Here is a 25,581-nt window from a genome sequence, read left to right on the forward strand (position 1 = left end):
GAAAAGTATACAGAATATTATCAATATCAATACAGGATCAATAATGCCAAAGAGAAATATTTCCCACTGACTTTGGATCAGGCCCTGGAAATTGGCAGAGGAATCATCAGAGGTGAAAGAGCAAGAACAAAAGTGACCACAAAAGCAAGACATGAATACATACCCTTCTGATTCTTTCTTCTGTCACCTATGTTTAGCTTGTAGGAAAGAAACCTAAGAAACTTAAAAGTTATACAAACACTCTCCTTCACTACTTTTTCTTTACCTTTTGCAAAAATGCTCTTGCAAGAGACCACTGTACTGAAGTGAGTGGCTATCTCACAGCTTTACCTGAGCTTTCATTTTCTGTAACTATCTGAAGGTACCACACAACATTTAATATCATGCAACACACTTTCCAGTTAGGCTGGAGACTGCATATCTCTGCTCAGTATCCCTGGTGGTTTTTAATAAGGTTTTTGCTTGTTCCATCTCCAGTGCTGGTTTGGCACAACAGCAATTTTTCCAGATGAGAGAGAAGCCAGCAATCATAAAGAATGAATTATTTACAGAAAGATCAGCACTCCAATACACATCAAGACTTCACTAATTGTAGTTAGTTGAAAGTAGTACACTGAACATATGCACAGTGCTCTTTAGCTCCATAAAAGCTTCAAGTGTTTTTAAATACTACTGAAAAAAAAGGGAAAAGCTCAGAAGATTTATAACAGGAAACCATACTTTCCAGTTCTAGAGCACTGACTCAAACCAAGTCAAAGTTAATCAAAGGTAGAACACAACATCTGCTAACTGGCTGAGGGAGACAGGTAACCCCTTTTTCTAATGGGCACACAGTGTCACAAATCTTTAACAGAGCCAAAACCCCCAATTACAGCTATGTAGATGAGGCTGAACTTCTTGCTGCAGTTTAGCTTACCTGTGCTCTGCCTCCATGCAGGCCCTCCACCTAAGCCATGCTGATCTAGATCTTTGAAGAACTTTTTAAAAGATGCTCGAGACATTCTACAAACCAATTAAAAAACTTAAGAAACAAAAAATCCCAAACAAATCAACCAACCAACCAAAGGACCCAATTTCACAAGATTCATTTAGAAAGCACCAGCAAAGCTTCAGACCGATTAAGATCGAGGTTCATTGTTCAATTCATAAACTTCCCAGTTTCCCCAAGCAGGGTGAAGCACTCTAACAGATCATTCTGTTCAGGAAAACAGGGGTGGGGTGAAGTTGCCTGCAAGGTTAACACTTCAAATCATCTCACAGAAGTGTCCTGTGATCACCAAGGACAAAGCAGGACCACAACCCCTTCGACAACAGCTGTAAGAGCAGCAAACCTTTACCCTCACCAAGCCCCAGAAATGTTTTATTTTTGTTTACACAGATCATTCCATAGGAAACCATGCTGGTGTGTAAGTGCCTGGATACGGACTAGGTACCTGCTGGCCCTTCTTGTTTAGAAGTCTCGGGTTCAATTCCTTCCTCTGTCCAAAAGAACTCAAACCATGTGCTCCTTTTTAAGTTAGCACCCAAAACACAAGGTATGGGGATCATTTTCAGTGTCAATGTGGATATTCATTAACTATTTGCAACAAATTCATAAAATGTAACTGAAAAGGCAAGCTTACCTGCCCTGAAGGTCAAATTATCCCAAGGGCACAAAGACAGAAGGGGTTTATACCTCACATTTGCATTGGTGCCCTGACTAATCTCACCTTGGATTTTTTTCAGCCCAATGATTGTTTTACACTCACAGGGTCTGTGGTGTGGCAGGTAGTTCAGACTTCTAAAAACTTTAAGAACAGGATAATTCAACTTCAGATCATTCAAACATCCTAAACATTCTTACTATTTGTACTTTTCCATGAAGAGCAAACGTGAGCACATTTACTGGTTTGATGTTTTGCTTGCTTTCTGAAAGCTTTCTTCCCACCACCCACAAGACAAAATGGGTGCCCATACCTTGTGTCACAAGTTTTTCTCAAAAAATTACCCACCTCCAGCAAATTGCAAGATGCCTCAATGCCTGGTTAGAGCTGTTTGCAAGCCCCATGTAACCTCCCATGCTATTTGCCCAGCATTGCCTATTTTGTAGCACCATGTGAGTATGCTGGTGCCTCAGCACTTTCTCAGTGCACCAATATGTGACTCTTCCTCTGAAGCCTGATTTCATCCATGGCTCTGGATTCTGCTTTACAGGCCAAAATCCTAAGTAGGCAGCAATGCACCAATAAATTTGAAATGTAGATTTAAACAGAGACAAGCAGATGTGACACTGGAACAAGCTGAAAAAGTACATATTGTAATAGAATATCCATTTCTTTCTTAGTGAGAGGATTGAGCAAATTATGTTTTAATGTTTTTCCCCTGAGTGCTGAGCTTTAAGTTGAAAAGCATTCAGAAGCAGGCTTGAGTCCTGCAGTCCCATTTTGTTTAATTTCTAACTTATGCGGAAGAAATAATTGCTTGGTCTCAATTCCTTCATGAAAAAAAAATATGAAAGCTAAAATCAAATTTATTTGCCTAACAAAACTCTGATTGGGCTACAGAAACTGTTTAAAACCTTTAGGATAAATATCAGCAAGGACAGGAGAAGCAGGATTTCCTACTCTATTAGGTTTAAACCACAGCAGAACAAAAGCTTTGTCCATAACACAAGAACACGTACCCATAACAGAGTAGTTAAGGCCTGGAACAACTTGCCCAAGTGTTCAGGAATCTCCATTCACAGAAACTTGACTGGCCCTGAGCAAACAGAGCATTTTGAAGTGAGACCTGCACTAAACAAGACCAGAATTCTCCAGAGCTCCCTTTACATTCAGCGTATGTGATCCCACATAGACAGAAATACAAATGCAAAGCCAACCTCGTGAGGTGAAGTGGGAGAGGAAATCAGGACCACCAACATTCATAAAGATGTTAACAGCTTTTATTTCACTGGTGCAAGGCCCGTGTGTCATCCATCACTCACCAACAGCAAAACAAAACATCATCTCCTAAAAAACATTTTCAGAAAATTCAAAACAAAAGAACAGTGGCTATAATAAACTTTGCACAATACTGCAAATCACTTGTATCATCCAAACATGAACAGATCAGTTTCTATCATACATGGCTTTTTGTTTTTCCCCCAAAAAATATACCAGCACTACTCCAATACACGCCTCACACCTGGAAATGCATAACACCACTCCATGACATTGACAGCTGTTCGTGCTTAGAACTAGTCATCAATTCACCCTACCAACATCATAAAATACAAAATTATATGAAAACCTACATTTACAAAGTACTGTCCCAATCCTGCAATCTGTTCCATTTGGGTAGGTACCTGTATCCACTCCAACTCCCCTAAAGGCAATGTGGTATTTAGTGCTCCATTGCTAAAGGTTTGATTGCAAACTCAGGGCACAAGTGGGAAAGGTTTAGATCTTTCCACAAGCAGTAAAACACTGCCTTATTCTTCTAGATGCAGTTTCAGTAGTATTTGCACAACCTCCTAAACCGAGACGTACCTATTTTCAATAACCTCACATTTAGGAAGAAAGAAGGAAAGGCTCTGAGTAGTCAGCAGAGAAATGGCTCGTACTGAAATGGGCTGTAAGCTGTGCTTTAGTGCACAATGGTGATCCAAATGCCTCAGAGTTAACCACATCTTGCTTCAGTATTTACAGTATCTGCTGCCTTCCTCTGCACTTCATGAGTTTCTTCACCAGCATCGTTTCAGAGATCTTATTTCCACTGGATGAACGTTATGACATGACTCCAAAAACAGGATTATGACGACAAATACTAGGGCCATACTCTTCATAGTCCTTCTTGGTGTGACACACTTGGAAAAACTCTGGCTATAAAAATATAAAACAAATCCCCCCAAAAGCATAAGAATGTAAGTAGTAAAAAAACAACAAATAAATAATGTCTTGACATTTCTGTAGGTTGAAACTTTACAACATTGTATTGCATTTTGAAATATAATAAAATGAGAAATAGTAGGATATGAATGCAACTAATCAAAAGAACTTTGTCTGGTCGCAGGACTGCTTTTAAACACAGCAGTAAGAAGTCCCACTTGGCAGACACCAATTACTCCCATTTTCTTGTATTTGCTTCTCTCTTGCATTTAAGACCATTGATTTGGATTCTATATTCCTGAAGTCCTAACTCATCTCTAGTGCTGATTTAAAGAATAAGGGCACTATATTGGAACTATCATATCAAAATTACTTCAGAATTATGTCAACTCATAATATCCTTACTTGAGCAAGCTTCCATTTGCCCTGTACAAATTTTACTGAGATAAAATTTGGGTAAGGACTCCAGAATGTGACACAGTTTAGGCTGTGACAATGAAAAAGTTTACAACTTAGTACTGGGATCAAATGGATCCAGAATTCAACATACAATAAAAATTAAGAACAACTTTGATGAAGACTTACTGTTGAAGCCAGCATGGAACCTCCAAACCAAACTGCGTAACGCTGCATGTGATGTGTTATCACTTGAACTTCCACTGGTTTGGGCTAAGGAAAACAGTTCACATTTAGTTGGTTTTCAAACTTGACATGGTCAGAACCAGACCTTTAACCCTCTATTCACATCACTACCACACTTATTACTCAGATATGCTCCCCCTAGGAGATCAAGTCATAAAACTCTTCATAATAACCATGATGAAGGACACAAAGTTAAATGACTCTTCCCTACTGCTAACACATCTCCTAGAAGGAAAACCAGAACTGCTCACAGTAATTTGAAGATTCCCATAAAGAGCTATGTGCTGCAAGGCTATCGGTGCTTTTAACAACACAAACACCTTACTGACTTTACAGTGTATTTTCACTAGTGAGGTGAAAACTTTGAACTTGATTTCTGTCACTACTCATGTAATTAACGCACTTGAAATGCTCACTTACTTTTATCCGACCACCACTGAGCTCCTCGCTAAGCCGCAATCTTGCATCCACCACTCTCTTCAAATCCCTTTGCAGTCGTCGTCCAAAGTCCCTGAACATCGTGGATCCTCCTGAAAGGACCACATTCTGTGCAGAAATTAAAGACACATTCTGTAAATATTCTGTAAATTCATCTTCAAGCAAGTTTCCCAACAGCCAACACTGCAGAGGTGACTTTTTGAATCTCAGCATCATTAGGAAGCTGACAAGGTAGGAAGTTCATGGCTTTTCTCCTTTAAATATATTTATGTCGAATGGGTTACTACAAAGGAGGATTCCATTAAAACCATGAGCTAGCACCCTCCATATGCAGAGCAGCAGAAATAAGACACTACATCAAGAAGTTTCTCTGGGGATGTTCACAGCAAACAGTTTTAGCCCTGACACTAAATAAGATTAAAGTCTCATCATATTGCATAGCTACAGAATTGTCTAGAACTTTTTTTTTTTTTTTTAAATTTCTAGAGTACTTCAAAAGGCATCACACCTTCACAGAGAATTGCAGCACAGAGGAAGGTATGATGCCACTTCCCTTGCCTGTATGGTATTATTCAGTTTTCAGAGCAGAACCAAATGCCTCTCAGGCTGGACTTGTTTTTGGATGCTGAACAGACATTTTAGAATTTCCCATCCCTAATTCTGATAACACTGCAGCATCCCAGACTAACACAGAAGTAATTTCAAAGGTGGGGGATTCAAAACAGAACCCCTAGAACGTAACATCAGTGGCAGCAAAAATGCAATTCTTGATCAGAAAAAAGCACTTAATCTGATAAAACTGCACACAGGCCTTTGCACAGTGCTAAAATCACTAACATGCCTGTGACACATTTCCACAGGGAACTTGGATCACGAGTTCATTGTACACAGGTCCAAGGATTATCTCTCAGTAACATTTTTTCAACATTGCAGACCAAGACTGTGCACATAATGCAAGAATCCCTGACCCACTGTCTTCAGCCTGCACATGGATCTGAAGAGTCAAAGACATGCATATTAAGTGTTCACACTTGCAAGGTGCAGAAGTGCTTGGATTTTAAGCAACAGATATCCAGGGAAATCTTGTTTGTACCTTGTAAAGAGAGAAGAAAGCTGTTTTGTTTATTCATGAGAAAAAAATCCCTGCACATCATAAAAACCATTACAGTAGGAAAAACCTCATTCCTTCACAGTTTCAGATTATCTACAAAATAAAAGAATGCATAACAAGGCAGGTGTGTTTTAAAGAAAGAAACACAAGTCCCCATAACATTACTGAAACATTTCCAAAAGGAAAAGAGGAGGAGAGAAAAAGAGCCATAAATCATAGCTGATCCTGAAGTTAAAGCAGGAGGGAGGATTCCCCCAACTCTCTCCATACACAAGAACATCTATTCCCCTGCATCAAAGTGGTCATGCACTCCACTTGGGAAAAGGAAATTGCTAATGTGCAAGAAAAGACAACAACCAACCTGAGTGATGAAATAGCAATTTAAAAGATGCCATCAGAAAATATTACCTGGAGTTAATGAAGTTGGCGAAGAATGTGAAAGCAATAATTCTATTCAAAGCAAATTAAACTTCAAGCATACTCCATAAAGTGGACAATGCTATCACTAAAAATAGACTCTAGAATAAACCCAAGAATAATTTTTCGAATACATCCAAGACCAATTCATGTAACTACAGAGTTAGCAGTATCATTGGGAGGGTCTTTCTACCTAGCTACCATTCCAGGGTTAGAGGGTAAGAAGCTACATCTTCTTCAAATTATGATTATTCACTTATACACACCAAAATCAGTTCAACAATAACACTGCCCAAGGAGAATGGAAGCGCCAAAGTACAAATGTTGAAAAGATGAGTCACCTCATTATCACATATCTGGACCAGACAGGCTAAGCAAAATTCTGGATGTAAGTAACTAGGTGACACCAACTGCCTTTAGAAGGCACCAACTTTAGAAGCTGGTTAATTATAAAGTTACTATTCCCCTGCTCCCTGCACTTCTTGTCAGTGCCAGATCAAATCCATGCTAACTCTCTAGCAGAAGACTTGTCATACAGCCTTCAGGAAGTTCTCAACTCAGCAAGTGAGGTCAAAGCCAGGTATTCCCCACCTACAATGAAAGCAGAATCCATATCCATTCCAATTCCCTCAAACACCACACCCACCACTTGAAAAGTACACAGTAAAGGTGAAAAAAGAGGGTCAGATTAAAAAAAAACAGAAAAAAACCCCCAGAAAACCAAGGGGGCACCACCCACCTCCTTGCTCCACCCTGACCTCTCAAATACCTTCTCTAAAATAAATCTGCATAATTCTAATAACTACTTAACAGAAAACATAAAACTAAAGCATGCTAAATACACCCGTGGAGAAAGCTTAGTAGTGATGTTTGGGTTTTCAGCCTGTCAGGAGAATCCTCTGGCCTCCCAGAAAAAGACATCAAAGATATTAGGCTTTAAGTATCTCTTTCCAGCTGATTCCTTTAAAGAAGACTTCTTCTGATCTTACTCTGCTCAAACACACTTCAGCTGGTTTAACAGCTCCAAGCAGCCCACATGTTTCTCAGCTAACACCAATTATCATACTTGCTGATGGAAAGAACCTCCAGCTGGTTTTCACTTTTATAGCTAACTGGCTGAACATTTAAGCTGTTTCAAAAGAATGTGTTCCCTTAGCAGAGAGGGATGAAGCCCCTCCACACACCTGGAAAAGTTAACCACAACAAGCACATACAGGGAAACAGGTTATTTCTGGAAGGACATCAGGGGAGTGGATACCAATCACAGAATCATTAAGGGTGGAAAAGACCTCTAAGACCATCAAGATCACCTCAGAGGGGCTGGCAAAGAAATTTCTCACTTCTCATCTGTACCTTTTGCTTCTCTTGTGAACTCTGTGATACTGAGTTTCTCGTTGTACCATTTCTGTTATTATGCCTGCTGTAATGCTGCAGAGATATGAAATTCCCTAACAGAGCACCCCAGCTCCTACAACAGGAGGGCTGTTGACCAAATCAAGCTTACATAAAGAGTGAAAAGAGTGAAATTAGCTCCTGAAGAACTCAGCACTACCAAACACAAGGTGCTGAACTAGCTTGTGCATCTTCACAGTGCACCAAGGTGTGAGCACACTCTCAGCTGGACACATCAGACTCTGCAGCACCAAACTGAAAAGCATCCCCTGCTTTTCTGGCAAGTAAGAACAACACATCCCATTTTCCCTTCTTCCCAACTGACAGCCTAAATTAAAGTTAACATGACATGACCAGACCACCAGAGACATGTAAGGAGATCAATATATGACTGTTAACAAAAATTATTAGGGGTAAAACCAGGAAGGTTCATAAACTGAAGCCAAGCACTTCATTAGCAAGTGAATCAATTAAGCTACATGTCTCTTAATTTGGTTAAAACTGGGCACTATTTGCCAACAGAGTATGGGAAGTATAAGGATAAATATAGTTCATACCATACAATAAATATAGCACAAAGTAGTAAATTTATTGTGAGAATTTGGTGGGAATATTGTGGGAATATTTTTAAAATACATTTACTTCTACTAATAAAGAAACCATTTATTTTTCCTTAAAATAATGAATTTAACGTTCATTTCACATTTCAAGTAATAGCAAGAGATTTCAGCATGACATATGGTGGTGCCATTCTGCAGAAATACACCTCAGACACAAAAGGAACCAGAAAATCCTGCAAATGCACTGAGCTATTGTTAAACCAGCTAGAAGGAGTCATCTTAAAAATTTATTTACAGCTGTGATAGGAATAAGCAGGGCTTTTCCTCAGTACTCCTGTACTACAATGACAGAGTTAATCTCTTGGGGCTTTCATTCAAATTCTGCAGGAATACAGCAGAATTCAGCAGGAATGCTGTTCCTTTCCCATGTCCTGTCACAGTGCCAGCAGATGCCATGGCCTGGCAGTCTTTCCACCCTTCTCTCACACCCAGAGCTTCCCCACTCTGCTCTGGGTCAGTAACAGGGAATTTCTGTGGTGCTGGAGCACAGATCAGCAAAGCCAGTCCAACAGTGCCATCTACCCACCACGCTGTGCAGCTGGAGCTGCTCTCACACCAAGTGTTTCTACTCACCAGCAGTTGAAATCAGGAGTGATGGCAGGAGGTTTTTAGCACCCCGTTAGCCCCTGCACCTGGGACCTCTCCAGTGTTTGAGGATGGGCCCTTGGTAGCTCGGCAGTTTAACTTGCTGAGTGAACACTGACACAACCAGCACAGTCCAAGTCTGAACTGTAGCAACGAGCTTGACTTTACTATTTCACTAAGTTTTCATTTTGAGAGAGACTGATCTGAGTCTACAACAGCTGCACACCCAGCTAAGAAGTCACCTTCTCTAAGGAAAAGAGCCAATTTGTCAAAATCTCTCCATGCACCTGTGTTTCCATGGAAAACCTGGATAACTCATCTCCAATAAAACACCACACTTGCCAATATCCTGCAGACCCCCACCTCATGCAGAATTTTCAACTTGAGAAGTTGGGTTAGAAGTTTGAGGTCAAAGATGTGATTTGATGCAGCATGATCTGAATAATGAATGGTTACGCATACTTGGCTAGGACCTTTCAGAGGTAATTTACCTGGATTCAGATGCCATTTATCTTATATTCTTTCATTCAGATATTTGTGTTAAAAACATAGCAGAGGAAAGTTGAAAGAAATCAATTGCTGGGACAGTCAGTGACTACATTTCTATCCTTTGTACTGGGAGAAGGCAAGGACCTCAGAACTGTTACTATTGTTCTTATCTTAACTCTGGAATTATCTGGGGAGAGACTCTGGATAAGGAAAAAAAAGATGAAGTAGAACTCAGAATAAAAGTGGTAGTTTCTGAACCTATTGCTAACAAAAAATACTGTTTATTAGGCTATCAATCAGTTTATACAACTTTTTCAAAGCCCTTTGTCCACCTCTAAAGTTATTATAACTACATTCAGGAGGAAACTGTTTTTTGACATTAAGTGCCAAAATCTCATGTCCTGACTGACAAATGTTAGGACAAGTTTCAGATCACTCTCAGGTTGAAAAGAGCCTTTTAAATACCAACTACCACTGAAAACATTCCACACCAGCATCTGCTGTGGCTGTACCACAGGAGCAGATGTTCATCACTGATCCAAGCTGGGTGTGCAGTAGTTATCCAGAGCACTGGTGTGCTCTCAGGAACCTGAAAGTTGGGGAAGGGTCTCATTTTTGTGCAGACCACAGGCCCCATCATGCTGCACTCTCCCTATAATTTCTTTCAATTTCTGAGTTATCAGTTATACCATGTATTTGTATAATTATGAGACGGGTATAAGTAAAGGTTGTGGAATGATATTTTAAGGAAAAAAGCTAAGGAATTCTCAAAAAAATAGAACTAGATGAACTATACACCATTCTACTCAGAGAATGCCAAGGATGATGTCTCATTGAGCCCCACAAATGCAGCACTTTTAGCTGCATTCATTGCACAATGGGTCATTTTTCAGTGGAATTCAACACACAGGAATGATTGACGCAGTCAGGATGCCAAATTGTTTCATCCACATAATAAGATCCAAGAATTATCTCTTCTGCCATTTCTCATTTCATTTAAGCACTTGTTTTAACTTTCATTTTGCTTTCTGAAGCTTTGGGTTTGCCAAAAACAACAACAAAAAAATAAATAATAAACCCACCAAAACCCACCTCATTTTTTCAAATTTCAATGCAAGTTCCCTGGTTTCAAACCCATACCTATATTTTTTCTGTTTTAGCAGAAAGCAATTCATCCCAAGCAATCCAGATCTCTCAGCTCTGTGCTAGAGAATACAAATCAGTTTTTCCAAGCAATCACATTAAGAAGATGTAATCATGGGAATTAGAGAGTGCATTGCTGGCAATCATTATACAATTAAAAAAGGCTTCATCATGTGAATGAAAGGATATTTGTGCTGCAGGTTATGGGATCTCGTGGAGGCACAGAGAAGCTGACTTCAGTTGTGGGATGGATTTCTAGGGCTGCATCTCCCCCAAATCAGGCCCCAGTGTAATCTGGGAAATTCTCATTAGGCCTCAGCTCTGACAAACTGCACTTGGACTAAGTCCTTCTTGGGCTTAACAGAAACACTGCCTGTTCCCAAAACTAACAGCTGTTAAGAGAGAACTTGTTTTTTAACAAACAGCCTTTGAAACTTTTTTCTTGCACAAATAACAACTCAAGTGAAATAATATTTCTGTTATTGAACTTTCAACAAAACCAAGTCAAATTGTGACCAAGATGGAAAAGTCCTATGATTAAAGCCCACTCTCTACTGGTGCTGTAAAGTAGCAGTCCAAAGTGAAATCCTTTTGAATTCTCAATTTCAAGAAAATAAGGGGCTCAAACACCAATAACTAAACAGCTGTGGAACCAACCAAGAACTGTTGGTAATAACAGACAAGAATTGCTGGTTATAACCAGGGACTGTTGGTATTAACACACTGAGAGGAAGAACCAGATTTGGCTGGAGAAGAGGGGCCAGGCACACGCAGGGCATTTGTCCATGAGAACAAACCACAACACAGTATGAGTGGGAGGAAGTTGGCATGGGTGGTTGCCATACAGGGTAGGATTTCTACCACCAAAAGCCTCCAAAGCCCTCCAACCCATTTCCAGAACGGCCTGAAAGGACAGACTGCACATGGTAACTAATTTACACAGAAAGCAAGAAACCTGTATTTGGGGCAGTGAAACCTCTCCATAAGAAGGTACCCCCACCCCAAGTGCAGGGGGTGCCCCCAGGACCCTGACATGTAATTGGCCAGACTGATGCAGTTGGTTCAACAGTGAAAAAAAAAAACCAGAAACCAGGACTGGTGCTCCCTTTTTCTCTCTTTCTTTCTTTAATTAATCTCTCCCTCTTTAATTCATCTCTTCCCTTTAAACCTACCCCTTTACCCAAAACCTACTGCTGTGTGCTTAGATAGTAGGTCAGAGACTAACAGACCAATTTCCATGCCAAGTGTGTAATTTATTAAAAAACTTTCAGGCCCTCTGACTTTTGTTGTTTCTTTTGACCAATGACCATTTACAAATCTTAGATGCTTTCTTCCCTTTAGGCTGGGCTGTCACAGATGTAGCTAAAGAAGTCTTACCAAGGTTCTGCTGGTCCAAACATCAATATGAGGTAAGATAACTGGCCTTGTGAGAGATGTTGATCAGATTAGGAAACAGGGATACTGGCAATAAAACTCAGAAATACTACAGTATGGGGAATAAAACAGGGAGCACAATGGAACTGATAAAGGAGCCTAGTATCTTAGGCCTAATCAAACAGAAACCATGGGACAGACAGACACAGATAACTACTCCCTGGGGTAGAAGTGACCCAGAGATATGTTGTGAAACTTTGTAATGTTTACCAAGTAACTGATGTCACGAAGACTGTATAACCAATGGGAAATTGTTACCAAAAGCAGAACCTTATATAAGTGCCATACAAGTAAAACCTTATATAAACACCTTGCATACTCAATAAAATGGGGTTCTGGTTTCAACTCTGATGTCCCCGTCTCTCAATCACTGATACCATAGGACATCAAAAGATGGGCTGTAGAACAATGATTCAAAGGCTACATACATATTAAAAAATCTAGAAGGTAGGTATTTTCTTTTTTTTAGGTATTTTCTGCAGAAATGCTGAGGAAGAATCCAAATACATTTGATGGAAACTCAGCTCCAAAGCACAGGGTCTTGGCTGGCCACCGCTCAGCACTGTGGGCAAGTGAACTGATAAATCTCAGAGAAAAAGTATGAGAGGAATATTTCTGCACCCAGACACTGCTTTAAACAATGAGAACAAGAGATGCTCGTCCCTTTGAAGTGACCTTGCTTAAAGAAGATAGCAACTATTATCACTAATAACTACTGACATCTCTCAGTACATTCAACAAGTAATTGTGAAACATTATTTTAATTAAGCAAGTATAATGAAAAACAGAAAAAAGAAAAACAAAGTCTCAATCAGTGGCAAGCCAAGAGAAAGTTATTTGTGTGCTGATTATGATGAGGCAGAAGTAACAACCTCAAATTTTAAAAACCACTTTCTAATCAGTACCAAAACCTACCCTACACCAAGCAAAGAATTTGTTACTCTGAGAAAGCTTTGGTCTCTCAGATAAAAAGCAGAGAACCTAAGAACAACCACACACTGAGGGGCTCCTAAACCCTGCTGCTACTTAAGCTTGAAGTCATTGAAGACATCTACTGCAGAATTGACATATGAGCCTGTTAAGCAGCTCAACTTCCCCTTTTGTCCTGCCCCACAGATCTGCTCTGGAGTGCTCCATCTCATTCTAGATTACAGAGGGTGTTTACCAGGCAAGGAGAAGAGACTCTAAAATTTTAATAGTTACAAATTATCCTGAGACATGACTTAGTTGGAACTTAATGGACATTCTCCCAGGTGAGGAACACTACCACCTTCTACATGAGCAGACAACCTCTGTGTGCTGTAACTTTATGCTGTTATTTCCAAAATTGCACTGCTCCTGCACAAGCAGAAAGAAAGGGAACCAAGGGATGTGGGATGTGCTGCTGACACAGACAGAGCTTGCCATGGACTACACCTGTCAGTACCTTACTTTTCACTCCTTAAAGAATCAGGAACTGAAAGTACTTTCTGGACTACACCTTGTATTTAAGCAGGTTTAACCTAGCCTAATTGTTCTCTCATAAAATATTTTCAGTTTTCATGTACTTTTTAAGTGATGTAGAACTGACTGAACTGCAATGGACAGGTACAAGACAAGACTGAAAAAAACCAACTGGAAACCACTACTTAATAAAGCAGGGGAAGGAGGGTAGTGAGAGGGGTAAGACCACAGTATAACTCTTAATATGGGCAAAACCACAAGTCCTTCATGCACAAGAATTCACATTAGAAATGTCAGATCCAAGTAACATCCCTCTGCCACAGCTCCTCAGGGATACAATACTTACCTATGTATCAAGCCTTTACAGAAACTTTTCTTTCAGAACTAAAAAGTAGCAAATACCTCTGGGCATCATAAGTGGAACTTCATTTAATTTCTATCCAAAGTTTACATTTCTCATTGTGGAGGAAGTGGTAGCCATGATGCTGATATTTAGGCTTTAATTAAATTACATGAATTTTACAAGAGAAAGGCCGTACCTTATATAATGGACGCCGGACATCAATGGGACAGTTCTGTATAACTTCATCAACTACATCCGAAATGGATTCCATGAAATCAGGGTTAGCAAACTAAAATGAAACAGAACAGGCATTAGATTTTTCATCCAAAGAACAGAGAAATAAAAAGGCAGAAATAAGACTGTGGAGAGACTTTATAATAAGGACCGAGTAGGAGTTTTAGTAGTAGCCTTGCTCACCACTTATTCTACATTAAAACAAACACTTCTCTACAGAGGAAATGAGATTTATTTTTCTGCTGAGAAACCCAAAATTCTCTTCCTTGGTCAGAAATTCACTGTTTACAATTCATACACTATGCACTTTTATTGCCTGCAAGATGAGCTTGAGTTCTCCTGCAATATTAAACACACTGTTACCATGCACTGTGGTCCTGCCTTTCCTTTCAAGTGAGATTAAAAACACCAGTCTGTAAATCAGAATGTTTCTCTACAAAAAGACTTTAATGCTGCTAAAATATTTCAGTTAAATTCCCACCAAAACTCAGATTTTTTTTCCCCAAGCCCAGGAAGTATCTAATGCTCAAAAAAGTATGAATAGTCTAAGGTTCTGAGTGAAAGCCCCCATCAATGCAAACATGAACACAGTGCTAATGTAAACTTCTGAATTTATAAACTAGAGTCAAGAGTTGCTAAAGCTACAAAACAGCCTAGTGGAAATTTTCCACTTAAAATAAGCTTCAAAGAAAAGAACTGGTAATAGCCTATGTCTGAAAAATTAAATTAATTACCAATATATAATATTATTATTATATATATATACCATATTATTACCATATTATTCTAGATATATTATAAGCTTTTGTGTAGAAGCAAATGGGATTTTCATTAAAAATAAGATGAGGTATGGCTGAAAAAATAACAACAGTCAAACAAAACAAGTATACACAGAACTGAGAGAAAATTAGCAATGGGAGTTGGCTTGGAGCTCAGGAGCCCTAAGGATGATGGTGGCACTCAAAAAAAATTAAAGCTAACTCCCACAGTAAGAATTAATCATGCAAGAAGCAAAAACATGAAGCCACATAAATCAAAAGAGAAGCTCCTGCACACCGAATTTCATCTGAATGAACTACAGCCTGAAAACTCCTGAGCTCTTCATAAAGATATTGATTAAACAGCAAGATAAAAGGAATAAATAGAAATGAGAGGTAGAGTATAACATCACCCCAGAACAGGGACATAAGAACTGAATGTAAAATTGCAGGCTGCCAGCCAATATGATATAGTTGGAGAATGGCAAATAAAATATCTAATTTAAAAAGCAGAGAAATAATCTGGATAACCACAAACCCCAAGACCTAACTTCAGGAGTATTAAAGACTTCAGAACAAATTCTGTAAACTGAAAATAGGAAAAGATTACAAGACAGCTTTACCAAAGGCAGCTTTTACCTAGCTAACTTGCTTCCCTTTCAAGTGAGGAGTTAATGAAACATAACAAGAAATCCTCTTTGGATGCAGTACCCATTATCTACTATGTTTTTCTTGTCTAGGAAGTTAGTTCAGATTTGGGTGTTTTTTTCAATACAGAGTCAAGAAACAACTAAGAAATGAAAAAATTGGAAATTGGAACTTTATCCCATTCCCAACAGTCTTTTTAGAGACTATGGAAAGAGAAGCTCTTAAAATTATGTCTGACATGGGATTGAATGCTTCTCTGTTATATCACATTGGGAAACAGCAGGGAAGAAAAACTATTTAGCCCAGAGATTTAATATTGGCAGAAGATCACATGGCTACAAACCGACTACAGAAGAATAAAGCTAGAATTCAGACAAAAGATGGAGGAGAGCAGCTTTTTAATATTCTTCCACGGACAAGGGTAAAAAATGGGAAACTTCATCCACTGTTGGTGTGGATTTTAATAAAAGTTTTTAACAGTATTACAGACTGTGGGTGCCTGCATAAGCTCAACCGAGTGTGCAGGAATGCAGAGGACCTGTACTAAAACCTGACTCCTTCCTCTCAACAATATCCTGAGGCTCACTCAAACTGAACTACCAAAACTCACACAGAAGAGGTGCAGTAATCTTTCCTAGAACTGTACATACTACTGATGACCACACCAAGAAAGATTTCAATAGACTTCCTTCAAGGATAAATTTATCATCCATGCCTTACAAATTGACTCGGTATCAAAAGTCTGCATCCAATATTTAGAATATCATCAATGCCATGCTTAGTAGTGCCCAAAGGGATTGACAGCATAAAAAGTATAGAGGCAGACTTGCTTAAATTGAGACTGAAAAAAAGAAGAAAATACTATACAAAAACTGAATTCAAGCAATTTCTCCTCAAGTTCAGACTGCCTTTAAAGGAGAAGAATGAGATGTTTTAAACGTTAGACTGGACATGAGATAACCACTTTCCTACTGTGTTGAAGTTACCTGTGAGCACACCTGGCTTGTGCTCAGGAGACTCACTGGCCCCTCACTGCCACGGGATGGCGCCCAGGCACCGGGAATGGCACAACTTCACACAGCTATTCCCTGTTCTTACCTCGGGATGGAAGAAGATTTCGGGCCCCAGGAACCTCTCGTAACCAACATCTATAATAAACTTGGTTTTATTGATGGCGTTGATGCCCGTGTATTGTTTGATCCACTTGCGAGAGTCGCCGTCGTACTTGGCAAATTCCTTCACTATGTCGGGGCAAATGTAACAGTACTTCTCCTGTTAAGAAGGCGTTAAAAATAGCTGAAGTAATTAGTACATCAGTGAATTCAAGTGCAACACAATCAGGAAAGAAAAATGTGAGCATTTTTACAGATGGTGTGGTCAAGGGACTTTCTCACCCAAAGCACTACTGAAGCCTCAGCCCCACGAGGCTCGAGGCCCCTTTGCTTCCAAAGGGCTGCATATGCTGACTCAGCTACATTTGCCTCTCTCAAAATGAAAACACCACCAACAGCAGGACTGTGACAATAAAGAATTTCAAGGGCAAGCTTTCACTGCAAGAGCAGGCCCACACAATCACCCTATTCTTTTTTTTTTTTTTTAATTCCATTACAAAGCAAATTTTAAACAACTCCAAAGTCTAAATGCTGATTTAATCTGTGGGACATACTCACTCCAAACAGTTTAGCATGAATATTTTCTTCCTCTTTCTCCTTTCCCCATTCTTGACCGGATAAACCACCAGAAGCTGGTGTAATTATAATACACTGCCTACATTTGCATTTTTAAGAGAGCCACTGGCAACTTTTGCTAGAGCCAAAAATTTAGCTCACAGAGATTTCTTATGTATTTATTAAGAGATAAAGGAGGGTGTACCTTTATGGCTTTTGCTGTCTCCAGAGATTGTTCAGGAGGAATTCCTACCTCCCTTTCCCTTAGAAGCTGTTGAATAAAGTAAGTAATATCTCTACCTGCAATAGGAATATGTTTGATGCAACTTCCAATTACATAGCCTTCTGCCTATGTAGGAGGAGAGGAAAAGACATATTTAAGTGGAAAACTTACTGTGTATCAATAATTAACATTCATTTTTGTAATAACATTTTTGATTTTCTATTAAAAGCAAAATCTTGAAACTTAAAAATCACTCTAAAAATGTGCACCTCACTGCAAAGTGGGTATCATTTTTGTTTAAAGACCTTGTCTACAAAATATAAACAGGTATCGACTATCTAACAGATACACGAGTGATAAACAGTCTTGTACACATCAGTCAGATCGGATGGTTCCTTTAAGGCATCATCAAAAAAGCAAATATAATATAAATCAACTACCTGTGTTCTGTTTGAGACTGAAAAATTAATAGAAAAATGTATAAAATTAAATTTCTCAGACAAGAAAAATCAAATAGGAATAGAAAACTGAAGCAAGAAGTAGGATCTTATAATAAGCACAACAAAAATAAGAAATCTATTTGCTGAATTTTTTTAGGATGCATTTACTGAAAACACTGGTATTGCTAAGCCACATTATTTCTTCCCTTGCTTTTTTATTACACCTTTCAGAGCTCCACACAGTAAATGCTGCTTGTTCTCAGCATTGCCCATATGACAAAACACTGAGATCAAGTTAACATCAAAATGCAAGATGAAGTTAGAGGGAATCAAATTTTAATTTCTAATACAACTTATCATTCAAGGACACAGTATGGCTCAAAAATACACAGAATGACATCAACAGATGTCAGTATAAACAGATAACTGTATTTTTAACATCCTCACATAACTAAACTGATGAGATTGATCACATCTACAAACAGGTACTTATATAAATTTGTAGTTGTTTCCACGTAAGCAGAGTGGAAACAATAAAATACAATAAATCATACAAAAAGCACACATTGCCAGATATACTAAACAGTCAAAATGCAGGGTGTGAAAAAAGTTAGGACACTTCTTGTCAGACACTGTTGGCATGCAGGAGACAAACCCATGATAATCATTGATATTTAAGAGAACTGAGGCATCACAGTAATGGAAGGTAAGGTTTTACACAGAAATAGCCTTTTAAAAGCTGGATTGATGGTTCCTTACTGTGATCCTCCTCTAGTCTGCAAGCTAAATTAATACATAACAAAATAATACTTTTGCAAGGAAAGAAATCCCAAACAACATGAAAAATTTAAAACTAAGGTTTCATTTGATGCTTCTTATTTAAATTTATAGTAAACAAACGCTGTCCAAAGCAGTGCTGATTTCAAAGCGCAGCCTGCTACTTACCACGGGGATTACATGGGTCACACCATCACCACTGTCGATGACAATTCCAGTCAGAGTCCGCTCCCCCACCTGCCGTGATGTCCAGGAGGCAGCTAAGGCCAACACTGCCTACAGTACACAGAGTTCATATTTAGAAGCAGGCAGAGTGTTCTAATTTACACTCTCAAAAATTATTGTTTCAAACACTTTAGACACGTGCCTACAAAAGACCAAAACACTGCAGTTATTTTGTATTTTAGAAGAACACATTCACTTTGTTCACCTGCACGGCAATGTAAAGTCCTGGGATGTTAAATGATTCAAACATGATTTCTGCAAGATATTCTCTGTTTTCTGGTGTGTTCAGTGGAGGCTCTGTCTGCAAAAACAAAGAGTTTTGAAAAACCACCTCAATAGGATCCTGCTTGGTATGGTTTTCAAACTTTAAAAATCCTCAGTGCACTCAAAACAAAAAATTTTAAACAGAATTTAAACAGTGTTTGAAACTCCTCAAAAGCAATAGCTGACCTGCAGTAGACTGAATCACAAAATTAACAAAACACAGCTATAATGCAGCTTCAAAGACTAGTTTTCTCCTCCCAACCCAAACCCTGTCATTTCTATGTACACATTCTACATACTTGTGTCTGTCATACACAAGTAAGACATACAGAGAAAAATCCTCCAGCAGAGCTACTCGTGCTTGGAACAGTATTTGGTTTTCCTCTTACAAAACTATTTCCTTACCAGGCCACATTAACTCACCATTAAAAAATAGTGATCCTCAGGCTCAGCTCGAAGGTACTTAAAAATGACCTGCTCCATGAACCTCTCCATGAGGTCCCAGTCTTCAACAATTCCATGTCGGATAGGCCACTGCAACAGCAAAACCTGTCAGCACTGGGTGAGGCAAGGACAAATAAACCCAGCAACAGGAAGAGTCTGACACCTCATCTCACAGGTACCTTACCAAACCATCCTGGCTTTAATCTAGAGGCACAATTCAAAGTTACCTACTGCTCCCAGGTACTTCCAAGCCCAATTCTACCGTGCAGGACTAGCAGCCAGAATCCAGACTCTATTCCTGTTAGTCTGTTGCAGAACTGTTTTTTGACCTCTTTTTGTATAAATTTTATCACTTACAAAGTTGAGAATCCTACTTGGCTTCAATATGTCTTCCCATATTATAAAAAGAAATAAAAACCATATAGGCTATATATTTTTCAACGACAATTTCTGGCAGGGATGATGCTTACATTTTGTTCAACGTTAAGAACACAGCTGACATTTAAGTAACACAGAAGGATGTATAAAATATGATTTTTTTCCACATAGTTCATAAGCCAGTAATGCTTTGTAAGTACAAGAAGTCCTTTACTAGGGTATGGAAAATATGATTCACAGAAAAGCTGCACTGAAGACAGACCTTCACAAAACAATTGTGACATTCCCTGAAGCAAAAGTATCCAACACATTTCCCAGTTCATATGCCATGTTAAAAGGGTACACTTTTAGCAAGAATTTAAAAATTCAGTGTATATGACTATTTTAATAGCTCAGAATTTTGAGAACTGAACAGCTGCACTGTATCAATGAATATTTACACAAACATCAACCACACAAGACAGCACTAGTGAAACACATACCTAAAAAAGGCTAAAGCCATGAACCAAATCACACAGTTTTTAATAAGCAATAAAAATGCTTCACAAAAAAAAAAGGAAACGTGTTTTGAATGGCTATCCAGAAGTCCCAGAACACTTTATCATAAAAATATGAGACTTAGGAAAGGCTATCTCAGTCTCCTGAATGCTCACCTTTGTAGCATAGGTAGGTTTATCTATGGCTTCATCTCCTATGAAAAAGTCCAGATCATCAACACCTTTCATTACCCTCCTCTGAGCCTGGTCCCCCACTTTGGCCGACTCTCGGATTGCAATACCTTAAAATAAATGCAAATAACAAATCAAAACAAAATTAAAACAGCTAAATACCAACTGAAGAATATTTATTAACTTAAGGATTATTTTCCAGAAATAAAGATTGGGATATAAGAAGTAGAAATCATGTAAGTGATCTACTGAAAAGCCAAGAGAGCTGAGTTCATTCTCATTGCATCCTGTAGGATTCTGGTCACCCATCCCTCATTACTGTACATAATAATTCACAGAAAATATTGAAAATGCATTTTGTTATAGACTACAGCGGTCACTAAACCTGTACAAGTGCAGCATTCCAGGAAGCAACATGATTTCCTGAGTTTTAACTCTAGAATAAAGAGGAAGAGCATAGGAGAAGAAGAAAATCAACTGTGTATTCAAAAATAAGTATTGAAGTCATTATCCTGGTTGGTGAGAAAGAGGAAAGAGGAAGGGGAGAAATCAATTTGCAGTGCTACAGAGAGATCTTTGGAGACACTTATACTTCCCATTAGCAGCCTGCAACTATCACTAAAATTATTAGATGATGGCTGCTGTAGGCAAGAAGATGAGACAGCAAAAATCAAATCTGGGGCAAGCTAAAAATAAAAATGGAATGAAGTACTGCTAAAACATAACCTTATTAATATAGTTTTCTTTTAATAGGTCACAATCAGGATCTAAATAACATACAGCAGAAAATGCAGAGTAGGCAGGCATCATCCACAAACACACCAAATACTACTAGCACCAAAAAATGACTCACGGGCAAACAATTCTTTTGGAAGAATATCTACTCTCCCCAACAGGTTTACAGTTGTATAAAACAAGATTTATAGCAAATTCACAGGAAATCCCTTCTATCCCATTTCTTTAATATAAGGTATCTAGATCTTTACCAGTGGTTTAGGTTTCAAATTTTAAAATACTTAAAATAGTGAGACTGTAAGCAGTACTGCAGCTACACCTGGTGAAGAACATGTGTCCCCTTCACTTCTTTGGCCATCAATTACCTTTATAATTTCCTAATCTTTATACTTTCTACCATGAGTAGCTACAAGATAGTCTAGGTGCATTAATAAGTAGTTAATTGGCAAAGTTTAAAGAAAATAAAAAGCAGTGTTTAACATAAATGGAGGTAACAGATGCCTCCATAATAGATGGTAACATAATAGATGTAAATAAATAGTCAGTGCTACTATTTATAAACATATATATATACAGAATTTCAGAGAAACTATTAAGATGCCAATTAAAATCATGAACACCAGAAAAGTACAACGTTTTAAACAAGTTTAACACACAAAAAAATTAAAGAGTAAATCTGTTCAACAAAAGTATGTCAAATGTGCAAGAACATATTAATTGGTAAACACACACCCAAAAAGAACATTTTCTAATAGGAACAACTTTTTGAATATTAAACTGTCTACAGTCCCAGACAATGTAAATAAGGCAGACACCACCTGCACTTCAGTACTTAATTTGATTGGGAGCCTTCCCCAGATTATCCAGGCTGTAACCATGGTGTCAGGTAGACAGGAGGTAAATTGCATTCTGTCTACTCAAGAGTCCTGGCAAAAAAATAATGGAGATAAAAAGGAAATTGGACTGGAGTTCTCCTCATCTTTGTCATAGCAACCAAGAGCTGGTTTAATGAGCAACAGTCCTAGCTAACTGCAAACAAGGAGCTCTGTTTAGCTACACTCCAGCCAAAGATGCTAACAGGATGAATATTGCTTCCCAGATGGACATGGGACTACGATGACTGAGTTGGGAGTTGGAAGCACACCATTTAATCCTGAAAGTGCTCAGTGACAGCAGTGTATGTTACAATTTGGAGGGACAAAAAAAACAACTCACATGATGGGATAATGAACTGAGGTTCCGTATTTCCTGCATAGCCAAGCTTTGTATACCTAGAAAGAAAAACAAAAAAAAAATAAAAGATCACCAGGTCATTAGATGCACTTAGATGCAAAAACATGAAGAAAAAAAATACTTTCAATTTACTCCAGTGCTTAAAGTGAAGGTGAAACATGTATCACTTGCCATGTGTACATTTTCTGGATTATGCTTTCAAGTATCATCCTGCTGAAAAGAAAACTCAAAGTAGAAAATGTTTTAGGTGTTAATTTATTTTTCAGACAACTTCTGCTTACAGATTTTGCTAGTGTTATTTAGAACTATCAAGTCTGAAAATACAACTCTTACTTCTTCCATCTTGTTGACCAGCTATGACAAAGGACAGGCAGGTCACATTGCACCCTTTGGTAAAAATTAGAGCCTTGCAGATTTTACCCTTCTGTTACAATGACCAAAGAGAGCCTTAGACTTTACATATTTGTTTAATATTCTCAAACACAGGAAAAAAAGAAATAATACAGTGTCACAAGTATAAACCACAACTGAGAACTTTTGTTACAAACAATTCCCCTTCAGGCCTTGAACAAACCTCCCACTTTGCCACAGGTATGGTATCTGTGTGTGATAAAAGACAAATACCAAACCAAAGCAAGCCTGCACAGACGAAATGCTTTAGAAATGGGCAGCAGACAGTACAAAGTATTGATTATTTCTTTCCATATACATATAAAATATATTTTAACAAGTAAAACATCAAGAGACAAAAAGAAGGGAGAAGGAATAAAAAAAGGAAAAAAATTTCATGTAAAAATTTCTACAGGCGTTAGTGGCTGCAGCTACTTCAGGTCTTTAGCAATTAGAAATAATTAACATCCCAGACTATGAAAAAGAGCTCTATTTCCTAGGGGGGGAGAAAAAAGAAAAAACCCACAATAACAACAAAACCCACAACAGAAACAGTGTTAAAAGAAAAACCAACCCAACTAAATTGATTGAAAGCTTGCAGAGAATGATGTAATTCTTGAATATTGCCATTAGCTTGAAACAGAAGTACAACAGCAGCATGATTTGAGGGAATCAGCATTGTTCACATCATTTTTACACAAGAAACCTAAAACCATGACATTCTGAAATGAGACCAATCCCAGTCTATGTCCTAAAGTGAATATAAAGTCTTTGTCTGTATCCTAGTCTCAACATTTGCGAACAATATTATGCCATGGCCAAAGCAGAGGGTTTGCATCTTCATTAGCAGCTTAAAAAGTAGGTTCCTCTTTACAGAGTATTTGATATAAAAAATACTCATTAAGAATCACAGTTTTCTTAGATAAAGGAATTAATCTAAATTGAATTATCAATGACCTTGGAACTGAAATATTTATATTTCAACTTCTCTTCAAAGCTATAGCTTCAACAGACTTCAAACAATAGTTAAAAAGGCATTCCCCCCAAGGCTAAAAAGAATGTGTTTTGGAGGGAAGGTTTTGCTGGGTTTTTAATCATCATTATAGACATATGCTTTCAGTCTAATCCAAATTGTTTATGCACATTTGCTGTGGCTCTCAGAAAAGCATAATCAGGATGTTAAATTAGACTGACTGTAAAGAAGGACATTACTAGTAAAAATTCTTTTTATGATTATTATCACATAGATTCTTCACATTTTAGAATGAGGCATACCTAGGGAATAGTGCTAAAACATAACAAGCAACAACAGATGTTCCACTGGGATTTAAGACCAGTACAGGCCACTTCCTCTTATTTCTCTCTCTGAAATGAATCATGACTAAATGAACATAAAGAAAAGCAAGCAAAACATTTTATTTTTTAAGACCTAGTTTCAAGACTTAGAAATTAAAATTACGCAGAAACATCAGGAAAAACGCCCTTCAAGCCTCAGTAACAAAACCCAAAGACGCTATCTACACACAGAGACATGTAAATACATATATATACTTTTCATACAATTTTTACATATCTGCGTGCGTGAATAAATAAAAAGTTTTCTGCAGTCTAACCAGAACTCATTTCAACTAAATTCAAACTAAAGTCTGGCCAAGAGGTGAGTTCAGTTTGCCATCATTTCTCTTAACACACATGCTAAACTCACGCCCACTCACAGTATTAAAAAAAGAAAACACTCTCTAAAAGTCAATTTGGGCTACCAGTCTGCAAGAGCTTTACTTTCTCTCTCCAGAATGGATCAGATCCCCCTATGAGAGCAACTTGTAAAGTTACCAAACCCCTACGGCTCAGTATTTTCCAGATTCATTTTTAACCTGGGCTAATTCACCTAGTGAAAAAAATTACCAAGTAAGTTTCTCAATATAATGAAAAAAATTATTTTCAAATAATTCTTCTCACAGAAGGTAACATATGGAAAGATTTCTTTTGCATGCAATTAATCCATGAAAGACTAATACTAAAACGAAGAGAATAACTGAATTCTCAGTTCAATGGTGAAGCAAATAAGCAGAAGAAAAAAAAAAAGTTTAAAAAACCCCAAAAAACTACTTAGCATCAAACAAGAGACAGACTGGAACAAGCAGCCACATTTCAGGTGTTTTTGACAAAACCAAATGGAAGGGAAACTCAAATTTCTCCCAAGACCACTGAGGAAGAGTAGGAAAATAGATTATGTAGTTGTGCTGCTCTTTGCTAACCAGGAAGCCTCAGTACACGGCAGACTTGGTCCCAGATCTCTGGTCTGCCCAGCAAGACCCAAATTCATTGCACCTCTCAAGGGTACATTAAAGCGTTTGGGTGACCCATTTCCAGGACTTCCTACAGAAAATACTCCCTTTTCTACATGATATTTAAATATTCACTGATGGGAAAGGCTCTGGACTTAAACAGTTACAGAGGCTACCTGGTCTCCGGTCCCTTCTCCAATGAATATTTAAGCATCTAAAAAAAGGTTTTATTTCTCCTGGGTTACAGCCTAGCAGACTAATGGTAATGCAACATCTTGTGATCTGTAAAATTACAGAGACAGCT

At 38.2% G+C, this 25,581-nt stretch overlaps 1 protein-coding gene across 2 annotated transcripts in view; it reads right to left on the reverse strand.

Annotated features, from left to right (window-relative positions):
- Nucleotides 1–2,905: 2,905 nt before the first annotated feature.
- The window catches only part of ACTR3B (actin related protein 3B), a 102,634-nt gene continuing 79,958 nt past the window's right edge, over nucleotides 2,906–25,581 (reverse strand). For both annotated transcript variants that reach the window (XM_086865938.1, XM_086865934.1), the window contains exons 2-12: nucleotides 22,582–22,637; nucleotides 20,617–20,741; nucleotides 19,565–19,675; nucleotides 19,083–19,178; nucleotides 18,821–18,928; nucleotides 17,418–17,561; nucleotides 16,644–16,817; nucleotides 14,102–14,194; nucleotides 4,911–5,036; nucleotides 4,434–4,517; nucleotides 2,906–3,842 (exon numbers count right to left, since the gene is read on the reverse strand). In XM_086865938.1, the coding sequence (XP_086722064.1) occupies nucleotides 3,747–3,842; nucleotides 4,434–4,517; nucleotides 4,911–5,036; nucleotides 14,102–14,194; nucleotides 16,644–16,817; nucleotides 17,418–17,561; nucleotides 18,821–18,928; nucleotides 19,083–19,178; nucleotides 19,565–19,675; nucleotides 20,617–20,688 (1,104 nt within the window). In that variant the 5' untranslated portion in view covers nucleotides 20,689–20,741; nucleotides 22,582–22,637 and the 3' untranslated portion in view covers nucleotides 2,906–3,746. The remainder of the gene's footprint in view (nucleotides 3,843–4,433; nucleotides 4,518–4,910; nucleotides 5,037–14,101; nucleotides 14,195–16,643; nucleotides 16,818–17,417; nucleotides 17,562–18,820; nucleotides 18,929–19,082; nucleotides 19,179–19,564; nucleotides 19,676–20,616; nucleotides 20,742–22,581; nucleotides 22,638–25,581) is intronic.

This window comes from Cyanistes caeruleus, chromosome 1 (genome assembly GCF_971803275.1).
Source record: "Cyanistes caeruleus chromosome 1, bCyaCae1.hap1.1, whole genome shotgun sequence".
In the NCBI taxonomy this organism is placed as follows: Eukaryota; Metazoa; Chordata; class Aves; order Passeriformes; family Paridae; genus Cyanistes; species Cyanistes caeruleus.